Source organism: Protopterus annectens, chromosome 13.part0 (assembly GCF_019279795.1).
Source record: "Protopterus annectens isolate FY-2018-M chromosome 13.part0, PAN1.0, whole genome shotgun sequence".
NCBI classification, from domain to species: domain Eukaryota; kingdom Metazoa; phylum Chordata; order Ceratodontiformes; family Protopteridae; genus Protopterus; species Protopterus annectens.
The window spans coordinates 500,154,726-500,170,633 of NC_056747.1; the positions used below are offsets into that span (position 1 = coordinate 500,154,726).

A 15,908-nucleotide genomic window follows, 5' to 3' on the forward strand; every position below is an offset into this window, starting at 1 on the left:
TAATGTGGATGTCAAATTTTAGCTTATAGTCAATGGTAACACCTAGTAATTTGGTACTGGTGACAGGGGCTATGATGGTTCCGTTGATGGATTTAACATGGAATGTTGTAATGTTAGTATTTGGAAGTTCATTGCCAAGGGGTGTATTGGCGTTGGGGAAAAATAGGAGTAATTTAGTTTTTGTTGGATTGAGTAGGAGTTTCAAGTCAGTGAACCATTTCTCAACTAAAGCAAAACAGAGTTGAGTAGTTGTTTGGAGTTTTGAGAGGGAGACATCGGAGCAGATCAGGGTGGAGTCATCAGCATATTGTATGCAGGTGGATTTGGGGATGACTGAGTGAAGGTCGTTTATGAAGATGGAAAACAGAAGAGGACCAAGTATGGAGCCCTGAGGAACACCGATGGTATTTGAGAGCAGGTCTGATAGTTTGTTTTGCCACAGGACAGCTTGTTGCCTACCAGTGAGGTACGCCTTAAACCAGCTTAGTGCTGGGGTGCTAAGATGTAGGCTTTCTAGGGTATTAAGTAGGAGTTGGTGATTAACCATATTGAACGCTTTCGATAGGTCAAGAAGAGGGCGGAGGATATTAGTTTGTTGTTACGATTGTTATTAATGGAGTCTATAAAGGAAAGGAGGGCGGTGGTTGTACTGTGGTGGGGGCGAAAGCCATGTTGGGAGTTAGATAAGAGACGATTAAGGGTTAAGTAGTGAAGGAGTTGTTTGTGAACACATCTTTCCATAATTTTTGCTATTGGGGACAGGATTGCTATTGGTCTGTAGTTGGATGTTTCAGTGGAGGTACCTCCTTTATGTAGAGGGATGATATAAGAAATCTTCCAAGAAGAGGGGATGCTGGCTTCAGTTATAGTTCTATTGATCAGGATGGATATAGGATAGGCGATGGCTTCGGATGCTATTTGTAAGTATTCCGCTGGGAGGTGATCAGCCGCCAGGGTGGTTGGTTTATGTTTTTTTAAGAGGGAACAAATATAGGAGGAGGAGACAGGGTTTAGGTTAAAGGAGGTGTGGGCAGGTTCATGAGGTTGAGAGGTAGGTGGGGCAGTGGAGGTTAGTTGACTGGCAAGTGATTGGATAGTATCGGTGAAGAAGGAGTTAAAGGTATTGGCTATTTCCTCCGCATCTTTTCCAATGTGCTTCTCAGGGGTTGGGGTAGTAGTTTTACCTGGGTGAAGGAGGTTGTTAAATCCTGCCCAGAACTTCTTTGGATTGTTCTGGTGCTTATTCTGGAGGTGGCAGAAGTATTGTTTTTTGTCCTGGGTAGTGGCTGTTTTGGTAGTGTTTCTTAGCTGTTGAAATTTAATGCGATCTTGGGGGGTTTTAGTGGCTCTCCATTTGTCCCAGGCCTGGTTTCTGAGTTTCATTTTGGTTTTGGTTTCTCTAGTTAGCCAAGGTGCTATACGTATTTTGGATCTGATTAGTCTGTTTGGGGCATGTGAGTCAAGTATCCTAAGAAATGTATCGTTGAAGTGGGAAACACTCTTCTAGGGGTAGAGCTTTTAAAATGGACAAGTTGCAGGATTTTAGGTCTGCAAGGAATAGTTGTGGGACAAAGTTCTTTTTGTTTCTAATTAGTCTATAGAAGGGGGGGTTAGTAGTTGGGCATTTGTGTTTAATAATATAGGTAATTAGGTGGTCACTGAGGTCGCTGGGAAGGGTCCCAGTGGTATAGTTGATTGAATCTTTATTGGTAAGGATCCAGTCGATGGTGGTTTCTTTTGGTGAGTATTGCCAAGTCTGGTTGGGGAAAGTATATTTTGGGAAAAGCCATGTAGGTTAATAGGTTGTGGGGTTGTATGGGTAGAACAAAGGGACCAGTCTATATTGACATCCCCAAGTACTATGGTTTCTTGTGGGTAACTAGTGGCTAGCCAGGACAGGGTATGCTCCAGATTTTCTGTGTTATTCCCTGGTGGGATATAAATTACAATGAGGTTGATGCATTTTTGAGTGTTTAAGCATAACTTTAGGGCAATAAGTTCTAAATTAGAGATGATGGGAGGTTGTATTGGGTTCCTAATGATATTCAGGGTATTCCTGAACATAACAGCTATACCTCCACCCCATTTCTTTACACGGTCGGCCCTAAAGATATTATACCCGGGAGGGAGAATCTCTTCGTCCTTAGTGGTGGGTTTTAGCCATGTTTCAGTTAGACACATGATGTCAGGGGAATGAGTAGCTAACATAGCGTGCAGGTTGTGCACCTTGTTGTTAATACTTCTTATATAAGTTATCTCAAATAATCCTTATTCTGTAATTTCATACGATAAAAAACACATACAGATACATTCTATATGCTCTGTGTTGGCTTAGTTAACAACAGTAACATAAAAAGATTAATTTACAGGCTACTGAAACTTCCCAGCTATAGCTCCAAAAAGGTTACCAGGACAGTGAATTCTAAACATGGCCTTTCTGATTCTCGGACTGCCGTACTACTGAGATTTCCAACTAGTGGGCAGGGGTCCTTATCATTGAGAGTTGTCTAACTGGCAGAGCCACATGATAATGCAGCAATCTGGGGGAGTAGCAAATGCTAATTAGCCATGTGCTCACACCCGAAAATGTCAGCATCTCTAGACTTACACTGCCAAGTGATCCAGAGAATTTTTCAGTAATATAAAACTTTACTGATGTGCAAAAAAGTGAAAACCTTCAAAAGTCAGTGGTCATCCATTCACTTGACAGGAAACTATTGTGGTTCAGGTAAATTCAGCGAAGACAAAGGGATATGAGTGTGGTCATTTCTCTAGGTATGTGGACTTGTGTGCATGCCTATAAGGGCATGAATGAAACCATGGGAGCATGTGTATGTGTCTTCCTGAGTGATCATACTAGTGAGGTTAGGTAGAGAATGAAGAGTCGTGTGTGTGTGTGTGTGTGTGTGTGTGTGTGTGTGTGTGTGTGTGTGTATGTGAGTGTAAGGGGTGCATTTGCCGATATGATACATGGGTCACAAGGGAGAACACTACAACCATCAGGTTTTACAGTGCTAGTGCCAGCTAATGTGCGATTCACAAAATTGCTTATCTAGGCATAGCTGTCTCTGAGTTGCATTTTCTCAAAATGACTGTAATGGAGATACTTGCATTAGGTAACTACTATGAGCGGTAATGCTTTTTTCTGAATCCTAGCCCCTATTTCCCCTATCTAGTGGGTTCATAATGATGCAGTCATGTTTCTGTCTTCTAAGACAGTAATAATGCATCTTTATGTATCTGTGTATTGCTAGATGGATGTATTTATTTGAATTATTTTTGCAATTTTCTATCTGGGGGATAAAGGCATGTCCACAGCCTGAATATATTTTGGTAGAAACTTCCATTCATGGCAAACTGTTTTTTCTATGTAGTTTGGTGAGGCAAATTTTGTATTCCACAATGGTACAGAGAGAGAAATTTTGCAATTTTATAATTTTTAGTAAGAAACATAATGTTAGAAACTCATCTTCCTTGTAGAGAGACACCTTATTGCATTCATGCAACTGCAAATTTAAACTAGATGCCAAAGATTACACATAAGAAAGGCTGGTAGCATAAAACAATGCCATTTTATCTAAAACTGCCACTATATTTTTTAACAGAAAGATAAAATAAAGAGCCAGATTCCAAAAGAGTTGCTCTCAGTGTAAGCCTGTGCTGATTCCAAAAGACCTGCTCAGTGTAAGTGACTTGGTAACCATTTGAAATATTGGGACTTACTAGTCAAGTCCCGAAATACAAAGACTGAATGGCTGAAAGATCAGACTTACATATACTAAGTCTGAGATGCCATTTCTCTGAATATCCCCTTTTCTCCAGGGTATGGTGAACTCAGTTAGTATATATAAGTTCAGGGGGGTGTGGGGGTTTGTTCCTCTCATGGGGGGGGGGGGTGCAGGGGGCTTGGTCCTCCTGCAAAAAGATTTTCAAAATTTGCTCTTCTGTCTTTTTTTTTTTTTGGCTTCATGGCACTCTGCATTTTGAGTGCCAACACTTCAATAGGGAGCCAAGTGAATTTCTTCAATGTGAGGTCTATATATAAAGTGGCTTATATTGCGGCCAAATTCCAAAAGACCTGCTCTCAGCCTGCTCTCAGTGTAAGGGGTAACATACACTGAGAGCAAGTCTTTTGGAGTGGGGCACAAAAAATTCATTGTGGACAAATATTTAATACATTAAGACAAAATTAAACACCAATATATTACTGCCATGCATCTACATAGTCTTTCCATTTTTGTAAAATATGTAAATTCTCCATGGCAGTGTAAGTCAGCATTATCAGTGTCTTTAAAAATGGTAGATACAGTGTGTGTGTGTGTGTGTGTGTGTGTGTGTGTGTGTGTGTGTGTGTGTGTGTGTGTGTGTGTGTGTATGTGTGTGTATGTGTGTGTGTCTATGCAGGTTGGGTGCTGGGCTGGCAATCAGACACCGTAAAAACCCACTGCCAATCATTAGTGGACCGGTGATCCATTATGGCAACCCCTAACCGGGAAAAGGTAAAAGACACAACATCCATCATCTTTTGCATCTTGTACATTTTTGGATGTCACTATTCTTGAAAAAATAATATGTAATATATTTTCTGAGTATAGCTTAAGTTATTCATACTAGTATACACGAATACCTTAATGAAGATCTTCATTAAATAGGCATCTAACAAAAGAGAACAATACTTTGACTTTGCCTATATTGTTAGAAATAATGTTTTTTTCTAAAAAGTAAACTGATTGCCTTACAAATTTATCAGGAAAAATAAGGAAAGGTAAATTAAAGGTATACGTTATTCTTACCATGAATAAAAAAGTTGAGCTCTTCTTCTGTAAAGGCACCTCCATTCTCCAATTGCATTTGTAGGCACAACAATGATGAGAATAAAACAGCATGCTGAGGATGCAGCCTTCTGAAAATATAGTGTTATAAAAACATAAACTATTATATGCAGCTAAACATATTTTTAAGTGGTATTAAGTTTCTTTGATTTATTTACCTGCATTAGCTACTGGACAGGTGTGCAACATCACAAAAACAATTTCTGGAGCATGATTATATCACTGCACAAAGTAAACTTATTATATAGCAATGTAGTTTCATAGCCTACATGAAGATGATTATACAGAAGAACATAATTTCCAAATAATGCATATTGGTTAGGAATATAATTCTCACTAATTTATAAGCAGGTCAACAGCAAATATAAAATTCTTAATTTACTGTGGAATGCTGCTGGGTTTAGTAACAGACGATTTATGTAAAATGGTAGAAATAAGTCTACAACTGTCTAGGGTCTATATCACATAATCAAAGTTTTATAATTTCGAACACGGAATGTTCGAACCATTCCGTTCGAAGTTACAAAAGTTTGACTAGTGATAAAAAAAAAGACATAAAAAAAAAAAATAAACTGTTGTAAGCAGGGGGGGCAAGCCCCCATGCACCCCCCCACTCCCCGCTACTTAAATATACCAACTCCAAGATCGCACCACACTGAAATGAATGGAAACCTCCCCTTACGGAGATTTCCATTTAAATGCTCAAACTTATACAAGTTCAAACTTATGGTCTCGACCATATGGGGTTCGAACTTGTACAAGTTCGACTATGTGATAGGAACCCACTGTCTATTTCCATACCTAGTACAGAGGCTTCGTGTACTTTCCAATAAAATAATGAAGTATGGACCATTTCATAATCGAACTGTCAATTCAATATATCATAGGCCACATGTTTTTTTAAAACATGTAAAAGTACATTTGTGCAAGTTGAACTTACCATAACAGTAGATGTTCAAATGATCACTGCTGCAGTAGCCTTAGCTATATAGGTTATAGCCTCCCAAGGATATAACAGCTGTCCAGCTTCTAAAGCTTCAGGGCACAGTTCCACATATCCAAACCATCAAGCAGTTCAAAATGAGCGAACTAAAAGACACATTTATGAGCAAAGCCCTTAAGAGCTATCCTGCCAGAAAAGAGAGGGAGGCTGATCAGTGGCTGATGTAGAAAGGTGCCTTTTAAGAAGGCTTTGCAAAGCTTGGAAAATGCTAAGGAAGCCATGTTATCACCTACATGGAAGTTTGAAATCGCTGCTAGTTGGACCTTTGACAGTAGAAAAACTGGCGCCTTGCTGAAAAATGCCTGCCAAGAATTCTAAAGCCACAGAAACTGGGGCAATGAAAGGATCTAGGGCACGCTGTGAAGCCCAAATTGAAAAACATGTCTATTTGCTGGAGTACACCTTTCTGGTGGAAGACTTATGAACTGCAACCAGAATCCTTTTGACTGGTGAAGATAACCTGGGAGTCCTGAGAGTCCTGACTATCATGGAAACTACAGCAGCCAAGCAGTGAGCTTCAGACTGACCAGGTCTGGATGGGGAAACTCTGAAGGATGAGAAATGAGATCCGGAACCAAATCCAATGTCCATGGTGGAATCACCAGATGAGACCACAAAGAGGGGAACCAGACTTGGTGAGGCCAGAGTGGGGCAAAGAGGATGACTAAGCTCCCCAGCCTGAGAGCTTTCTGAAGAAATTCTGGTGTCAAGGGAAAGGAGGATAAGCATACAGAAGACTAGAGATCCAAACATGAATCAGAGCGTCTCTGGGGGCTTCCCCCAGTGTTGGTGGTGGGGGGGGTTCAGAGTGAAAAACTCCCTGCATTTCAAGTTAGAAGGAGAGGTGAAGAGATTGCAGCAAGGCTGACCCCACTTGAGAAAGTTCTGTTTTGCTACTGAAGGATTCAGAGACCACTTGTAAGGCATCAGAATATACCTGCTGAGCCTGTCTGCTAGAATGTTGGACCTCCCAAGAATGTTGTTGCCACCAGAAAATGGTCAGTGGAGATTGCAAACTCCCACACTCTCATGGCTTCACAACACAGGGGATAATACCTGGTCCCCCCCTGTTTGTTTATGTACCAGACCACAGACATATTATCTGCCTGGATGACAATTTTCCCTGGGGGAAGATGGGGATGGAAAGCCTGCAACACTAGAAGCACTGCCCTCATCTCTAGGACAATCTGGTCTAATATGGGGACAATGTGCCTTGGACTGTCCTTCCTGAGCAGTGCTCCCCCCACCCTAGCAGGAAGGCATCTGTAGTCACAGTGGCTGAGGGGGAAGTTGGAAGAAAGGGGTGACCCCGGACAAGGTCTGCGGAATGAATCCACCAAAGAAGATAGTCCCTGCACACCTGAGAGACTCAAATGGGGTGAGACAATGGAAGATCTAACATGGACCATTGAACCACAAGGGACTACTGAAGTACCCACATGTGAAAATGAGCCACGGGTAAACGATTAATCATGGCCACTATGTACCCTAACACCCTTAATACCATTTCCGCTGTCGGTGACTGAGCTTAAAGAATGCAAAGGACATGTAGCTTCAGAGACTGGTTAGAAAGACTTTGGTTTGAATCATATCCAATTGAGCCTCAATTAAATCTAACACTTGAAATGGGGCCAGTAATGATTTGCTGAGATTGATGGTAATGACAAACTGCTGGGCTAAGAGAAGAAGAGAATCCTTTGCTTGACAGAGCTGATGCCTGGAAGGGGCAGTGATGAGCCATTCATCCAGGTAAGCCACTACCACTGCCATCACTTTGGTGAACACCCTGGGGACTGTGGTAAGACCAAAAATGGGAGCGGTCAGAACTGGTAATGACTGGCTCCCAGCCCGAAGTAGAGAAACCTCTGAGAGTGCCTGTCCATTTTGATATGGTAGTACAGATCTTGAAGGTCAGTTCAGCACATCCAATCACTCTCCTGCAGGAAGGGAAGGATAGATTGAAGGGTGACCATTCAGAATTTCATCTTGGCAACTGACATGTTCAAGGTAGAGAGATCCAAAATGGGTCTTAAGTCCCCCGTCTCCTTTGGCACCAAAAAGAACCTGCAATAAATTCCTAATCCTGACTGGTCTTGGCGGGCAGGTTGGATGACTTGCTTTTCCTGCAGCTTTGTAATTTGCAGTGCCTCATCCTCCCTTTGCATTGGTGGAATGTCTGGGAGGTGTCTGGGTGGAGGAGGTGACTTGTGAAAGGGGATTGAATAACCTCTGGATATAATTTGCAACATGCAGTGATTTTTCTGTGATGGATTCCCAGGTTGTTGGGTGTAGCGAGAGGTGACCCCAGACTGCCTCCAGAGGTGAGCAGCTGGGCAACCCATCAGGGTTGCTGAGTGGGTCTGTCCGAGAAACTTTGAGACCCTTGGTTTCTTGGACTCCCTCTGCCTCTAGGGTGGTGTCTATCAAATCTCCCTCTGCCGCTGGGGAAAGGTGAGCCCTGAGTGTCCTGGGAATAGCTCTGAGATTTTTGGAACCAAATCTTCTTGGCCACTTGCTAATTCCTAGAGAAGGATCACTGAGGGTATGAAAAGCAGATCCCAAAGGCAGACAGAATCTTCCCATCCTTCTCACTCTGAACAAGGGTGTCACGTACCAACTTCCCAAAGATGGTGGAACCATTATATGGGGCATTCGTAAAAGATGACTTAAAGGGCTCCAAAAAGGCACAGATCTGGAGCCAGGCATGATGCCTAAAGGCAATGCCTGTACCGTCAGCTCTAGCAGCACCCTCAGTTACATGGGAGAGGAGACATATGGAGATGTTAGCAACAGATGTCAGGGTGGCCAGCAATCTCCTTGACCAGATCTCACTGCAGCCTAATCATGCATGCCAAGTAATTCAGCACATGCACAGAAAATATCACTGAAGCTTACAACCAGTCAGGTGAATGAACAGTAGAGCTCTCCTGAGCGAAGTCCTTCTTAGTGGCAGTTGTCACCACCATGACATCAACCGGGGATCCCTTGGTCTAATAGGTCCTGTCCATAGGGGCAGTCAAAATTTTGTCTGGGCATTTGGGGATGGGCTCCACTGTCTCTGGCTCCTTCCATGCCCAAGATGTAATAAGATCCACTAGTGGATTAACAGGAAGGGACACCCAGGAATTAGATGGTCCTGCACCAAATGCCTCGAGGAACACCGATTCATTGGGGTTAAGTTTTTGGGCAGACCACCCACCATTCTGGTGGAGGATTTCCATGATGTCTCCAAAGGAGACGTCCTTGGGGGGGTGACTGGGGGGAACCTTCCCCTTCCTCCAAATCAGTGCCTTCCATGAGGGACTCCGCTGGGGAGTCCAAGTGCCTCCTTTTACATTAATGTTTATGAGGTACCTCCTCAGTGGGGGAATCTGGGGAGGACTCGCCAGTTTCTTGTTGTTCCCAAGGGGGAGCTCCCTGGGGCAAAGGGGTGGCAGACTGTCTCTGAGGTAACAGGATGGCAGATCTGTGCCAGAAATAGAGAGAGCCTGGGTGGACTCCAAAGACGACAGCATCAAGGGTCTTAATGGGTTCGTGAGGACCCTTTCCACCATGTCGAAAGCCAAAGGGGAATGGACCTCCTGAGAAGGGGCTAACAAAACAAATGTAACCGTCTGACCTAACAGGAAAACCCAGACCCGAACCTCCAGGCACCGAGATTCCAAGAGGAAGGTTCTGCTCTGAAAACCCCGGAGCTGACAGCATCCCCTCGGATCTGACTCCGAGGCTACTGCTCCAAGAGCTGGCCAGATCCAAGCTGGTCAGATCCAACATACTCAAGACCATGGCTTGTGCTGAGGTACAAGGTATGATCAGAGCTGACCCCTCAACGCAGTGCGTCCTCAGATCCAAGGGCTCTGAAACCAGGGGGGTTAGATCATTGAAGGAGTAATGGAGATGAACGCGGACTGCATGCCCCCTGCTTTGGAGGGAGAGGGGGCAGGCAAGACTTCCATCTGTATCTGGGTGCAGCTAAACCTCTGCATCATGCTCACCTCTGCTTCAGAGAGACAGGTCTATATTAGAAGAATGAAACAACGAAAGAGCGAACGGCCTTTCTTTGACATGTAAAACCCGAAGTTTAAAGACAAAATAAATTGAGGGGTTTTGCATCCCAACCCCCCCCCACTTAAATATACCAAATTCGAGATCACACCACAGTGTAGAAAACAGCAAAGTCCTGAGAACGGCACAGCAACTGTTTTCCCTGGGAAAGAAATCGCTATTCACTAACTTCACTGTTTTCAAACTTCAGGTTTTACATTTCAACAAAAGAGCGCTCGCTCTTTAGTCACTTTGCTCTTCTAATATAGACTCAGAGAGACAGCAGCCTAGAGGGGCAGTGAGGGGTAGCCTGTGCTAGCGACCGGGTCCGAAGCTCCTCTGGCTCTGAGGACAATCGAGGGGAAGGGAGCCGAGATCACTTCCTCGCCCTGTCCTTACACTTAGAAAACTTGTCTCCATCCTCAGACCTCTTGGGGGGAGGCTGAGTGCCAAAGACTAGGGCGGAGACTGAAGCAGATGCTGGGGCAGAAGAGACCTGGGCCCCGATGATAAGAGGGGGGAGAACCCCTTCAAAATGAACTTATTCCTCCTGTCCATCAGTGCCTGGGGTTTAAACTTGGCATAGATGGGGCAGGAGGTCTCCAGGTGGCAGCCCCAAGGCACTCAACACACAGAGTGTGGCCATCAGCTAGAGAGAGAGAGGTTGTGGCAACACTGTGCATTTGTGGAAACCTGGTTTTGGGGTCTCAGACATGCTCAATACTGAGAGGCCCAAACATACTCATACACACAGACCACACACATGTGACTACACAACGTAAGAGTTTTTTTTATAGAAGAACCGATGCAAAGAGCATGAGGGGAGGTAGAAGAATAGAAAAGGGAAAAATTTAAGAGAAAATTTAAGAGAAAAGTTTCACTTACCCTAAACTGTACCTCACAGCATGGATCGCGATGCAGACATGAAGCACGGCAAATGATATCTGAAGGGAGGAAGGAGATGGGGGCATTATGGGTAAGAAGGAGTTTGGAGCTCGGATCAGATGCTGGATTTATGGCCAAGTCAGATCCAAGCAAGATCTGGTAACCCACAGGTTGAAGACCAAATGAAGACATCACTTCAGATTTATGGTTTTTACATTTCACCGGATTTAAATGAACAGGTCTAGATCAGTTCATCGAAAATTCACTTCTGCAAACCTAACTTCATCAACCCCAAACCACCGTACTTTCACTTCTGCAAATGTTCACATCAAAAAAAAAGATTTCACCAGGGAAAGAAAGCACTTGGCCAATGCCACAATGGAATGCATTTTCAGAAAAAGAGGGACAAGTGTTTTGGAAGTTTTACCAAGTTTTATAACGTTTCCTTATACATGTGAAAACATTTGTATATAAATAATATTATTGAAATGTATAATGTGGTTAAATGAAGGAGACAGGGTAATATACATATCATGTAATTTGATGAGAGCATTAACCATAAAAGGGGTGACTTTATTAATTAAAATTAGTCTGAGGAATTTCTGATTATAAGAAGATGAAGGCTCTTCCTCAAGAAAATCAATCAAGTGTAACTGCTGGTGTTGACAGAAGATTTACTATTTGAAAATTTTATTTTACTGACATATAAATAGTGACTCTTCAATACAAGATTGCCACAAGAAATGAGCTGCACCTAGATTATCCAAATACTGTACTTTATATATATATATATATATATATATATATATATATATATATATATATATATTTATATTTACTGACATTTGTTAACTGGGTTAGTCCAACTGAGTCAGGGGCCCATTTTCGGTGGAGACCCAAGGAGAAAAGCTCCAGAAATAATACAAGTAATTGCTGCAGCAGTTAGCGTTGTCACCTCACAGCAAGAGGTTCTCCGGTTCGATTCTCGGCTGGAGTGCCTTCTGTGTGGAGTCTGCATGTCCTCCCCATGGTCGAGTGACATTTAAAAACATGCAGGTAGGTGCATGCATGAATGGGTTTGCCTTTGTTGAAGGTTGGGTGTCAGGCTGGCAACTCGGCACCATAAAAATCTACTGCCAATAATAAGCAGACCAGCATTCCACTGTGGCAACCCCTAACCGGGAAAAGCTGAAAGACATTACTTATGATATTTACAAAATATTAAAGTAGGGTCACAGAAATATAGTCAAAAAATGTGTGCACAGCAATACAATGCATACATAAGATAACAGTTAATAAGTTCAGCCAAGTTATTGAACACTTATTTTATCAAATCCCATTTCATTAAATCTACTTCTTCGAATCTCATTATATCAGACTCCCAGAACTACAAAACGGAAACCCCGGGAAAGAAACAACTCAACCACCAGGACAAAACAAAAAACCCTCCAAGTGGGAGGCTACACCCCCCCATACCATCCTTACTAAATATACCAACTCCCAAAAATCGCACTACAGTGGTGGAAGGGCAAAATTCAACATGGTGGCCAAGTGGTTCCTTCCCTGAGGTTTCCTTTTCATAGTTCCGGGAGTTCGATATAATGAGATTCAAAGAAGTGGAGTCAATAAAGTAAGTGTTTGATAACTTGCGGTAGACCCATATATATATATATATATATATATATATATATATATATATATATATATATATATATATATATATATATATATATATACATATATATATATAGATATATATATGTGTGTGTGTATATAGATATATAAATATATATATATATATATATATATATATATATATATATATATATATATATATTATATATATATATTTATATTCACTCACGTTCTCACACACACACACACACACACATTTTGGCTGAACCTACAAAAGCCTTTCAAATGGTATTATGGTATTTTGGTCTTTATCATATGCTACAGTAGGAAGACCATCTCCAACAAGAAAAAAAAACCTCCATGAACCATTTCTTTAATCTAGTAAACAAATATACCATTTTTTAAGTACTAAAAAAAATCATAATTTATAAATGTCATCAATATTCCATAAAATCATCATCCAGTTTCATCTTGTCAGATACACTGGCTCAGTATTCAGTCATCTGCAAACTTGGTAAGCCACAGCCTATCTACTTTTGTCTGGACTTCTAAGAAATAGATTCCAAACAGTAGAAGGCCCACCACAGAACAATGTGGTACGTCACTGGTAACTCTTCTAGTGGTGGGAAGCCCCAACTTTGACAGTACGGGTTCTGTTGGTGAGCCAGTTAGCTACTCCTTTAGTGACATATGGATTAATCCCCAGCTGGGAGAGTTTATCAATTATACCTGAGTGGGGGATTGCATTGAAAGCCTTGTCTAAGTCAAGATAGGCAGTACATACTGCTTTGCCTTCATCCAAGGTTTTGGTGACATTCTCAAAGAAGTCCACCCAGTTTAGTAAGTATGATCTACCCTTAACAAAGCTAAACTGGGTAAGGTTGAGAGTCTGAAGGTTGCCTATGTCTATGTTGATAAGGTCCATGATGATTCTTTCCATAAAGCTGGTTAGGCTTATGGGTCTATAGTTCCCAGGGTCAGTTGATGGACCCTCTTTGTGCAAGGGAATTACAGTTGCAATTCTACACTCTGCTGGAACAAAGACAGTGCTCGGGTTATGGTTAAATAGAGTGCCATGTGGATCTGCTAAGTCATGTTTTGGGTTGGTTAGTAAGCAGCCTGGGATGTTATCTGGTCTGATAGAGGCCGTGTTTTTTGCCTTGGAGAGTGCAGATATGACCTGCTCATTGGAGATACTGGGGAGATGACAGGTATTAGGTATGCTCTGGGATATGGTTGGTGGGGACAGAGGAGTGAACTTTGTGCCAAATCTGTTAGCTAACAGGTTGGCAATTTCCTCAGGCTCAATGTGAGTGGTACCATCCACTATAAGTTCGGTGCATAGCTGGGTATTCCCTTTTATATTTTGTATGCAGCGAAATAATTACTTATGATTGTCCTTAGCTAGAGAAGCTAATTTAGCCTCATAACTAGCTCTAGAGAACTTTACCAGATATCTAATTTGCTTGCTCAAGCTTTGGAGGGTATTCTTTCTATGCTAACTAAGTTCCCTTTAGTTATTATATATATATATATATATATATATATATATATATATATATATATATATATTCTTTTCCTTTTGTTATATAACCTGTTTGTACTCAAAGTCCACCAGGTTGGCTTCTTTTTACAGGAGGACTTGGTTTTGATCCTATCAGTCACAGCAGAGTCAATACAGTTGTTTAAGTGGTTATACAGGCCATTTGTGTACTCCTCTGCATAGGAGTCTTTGCTTGCTATGTTAGTTGGGGGTCTGAAACTTTTCAAACCATCACTTAGTAGGCTATAGTTTGTTTTGGAGAACTTTCTCATTTTTACTGCTCCTGTGGAGGTGTCAGGTCTGATCATTACTTTGAATGAGACAGATTTATTGTCTAACCTTACTAGGTGGGCAGAACACAGAGAGTAGTCCAGTGACCCCTCCATATTGGTGAATACTAAATCCAGAACATTTGAACCTCTTGTGGAGGTGCAGACTATCTGTTCCAGAGCATATGTAATAACAAAGTTGAGGAACCACAGGACAATCAAGCTTGTTCTTATGTACGTCACCCACTCGATAGAAGGATAGCTGAAATCTCCCATGACAAAGGTGGTTAGCTGTATCGGTATGATCCCTTGTTTCTACAATATTATAAATTTTACTAGATTCCCCCAACCCCACAAAATACAATCCTGTGGAACAGATTCACAAACTGGATGCAAGAGCATAACAATCTCAGTTGAAAAGCTCCTCAGCTTCTGCTAAACATTGCCTAGGGAATGGTTTTGCCAGGTATACTCAGACACAATGAAGCTGAGTGAGTTAAAAAGTCTCCCAAAGTGAGCTGATATCCTCAAAAACAAGAATCTGAACTGACATAATGTAAGGTGTACAGTTCCAAAATGAGTTCAGTAAATTGCTGTAACTTTTAAAATGTATTTATGTATGCTTTGGAGAAAATACAAAGTGAAATATTTTAGTTGCAGATTCATATTGTCATGCTGTGTTATTTAAACCTACAGCAAAAGATTAGTACAATCAATAGTCCTGTGTATGGCTATCTATCATGTAACTGTGCACATGACTAACCAGGTAGTGCTCCTGGGTCACCACTGAAATGATGCACTTATTTCAGGTGAGGTTACTCAGTCAAAAAAAAAGCGTTGAAACGACCCATAGATTGTGGATTACATTTAAACTCAGTGATGATGATTATTAAGCATAAATCTGCTTCTAGTTAGTGACCATCATTGCTGAGCAGTGAGCCATCATCTTGGATTACATTTAACATAACAACTTAAAAGAGTTTAATGCATGCTCAATGCTAATTAACATACACTCAGCTCTTTTTCTCTAGTATAACATATCTATAAGAACTAAATATATGCTAATTGGACTACAAACTGTTAGTGAGATAAGCCTGTAAAACTAATATACATAAACAAATATAACTTTAAACAGGGCATAATGGAGATAAATAACTGGTGCCAGAGCCATGAGCTAAAACACAATGTGAAAAAGTGCAGACTAGTACCCTTTGAAAAGATGTCTACCCCTGGAAATTGCCCTTTTAATAATACAATACTCTATCCCAGCTCTATTCCAGTTTAGTGTCACTAGCTCACTCTACCTAATACAGAGAGAACATTTGTGTAGGGCAAGCCACTTATTTCCTTAATTTTGAATTATCTTCTGTTTCTCCTTTCTCCCTTTCCACTTTCCCAAAAAATAAATTTTCTAAGCTTGTTTCCTGCCTTTCCTGTAAGTAGTCTACTCTAGACACAGATGTGCTGTAACCAGGACTGTTTGTAAGCTTCTGAGCCCCCAAAGCCTTTCTGTACTGGAGGGAAGCCTTCTAGCTTATCAGTGGGAGTGGTAAGCACTAGGTAGCCTATCTACCACAACAGTGACTTCCACCCCAGAAATTGTAGTTTATTGGCTGTTTGACAGTTTTTTACATCTCTTTCAACTTTCTGGTTTAAAAGCCTGTGTTTGCGCTTGTTTCCCACCTTTTCTGTAACTA

General features: G+C 41.6%; 1 protein-coding gene across 1 annotated transcript in view; it reads right to left on the reverse strand.

Moving 5' to 3' along the window:
* Window positions 1–15,908, reverse strand: part of LOC122787923 (dynein beta chain, flagellar outer arm-like) — a 5,188,001-nt gene that overhangs the window by 1,087,274 nt on the left and 4,084,819 nt on the right. Inside the window, exon 81 of the mRNA XM_044054850.1 lies at window positions 4,794–4,903. Within this exon, the coding sequence (XP_043910785.1) occupies window positions 4,794–4,903 (110 nt within the window). The remainder of the gene's footprint in view (window positions 1–4,793; window positions 4,904–15,908) is intronic.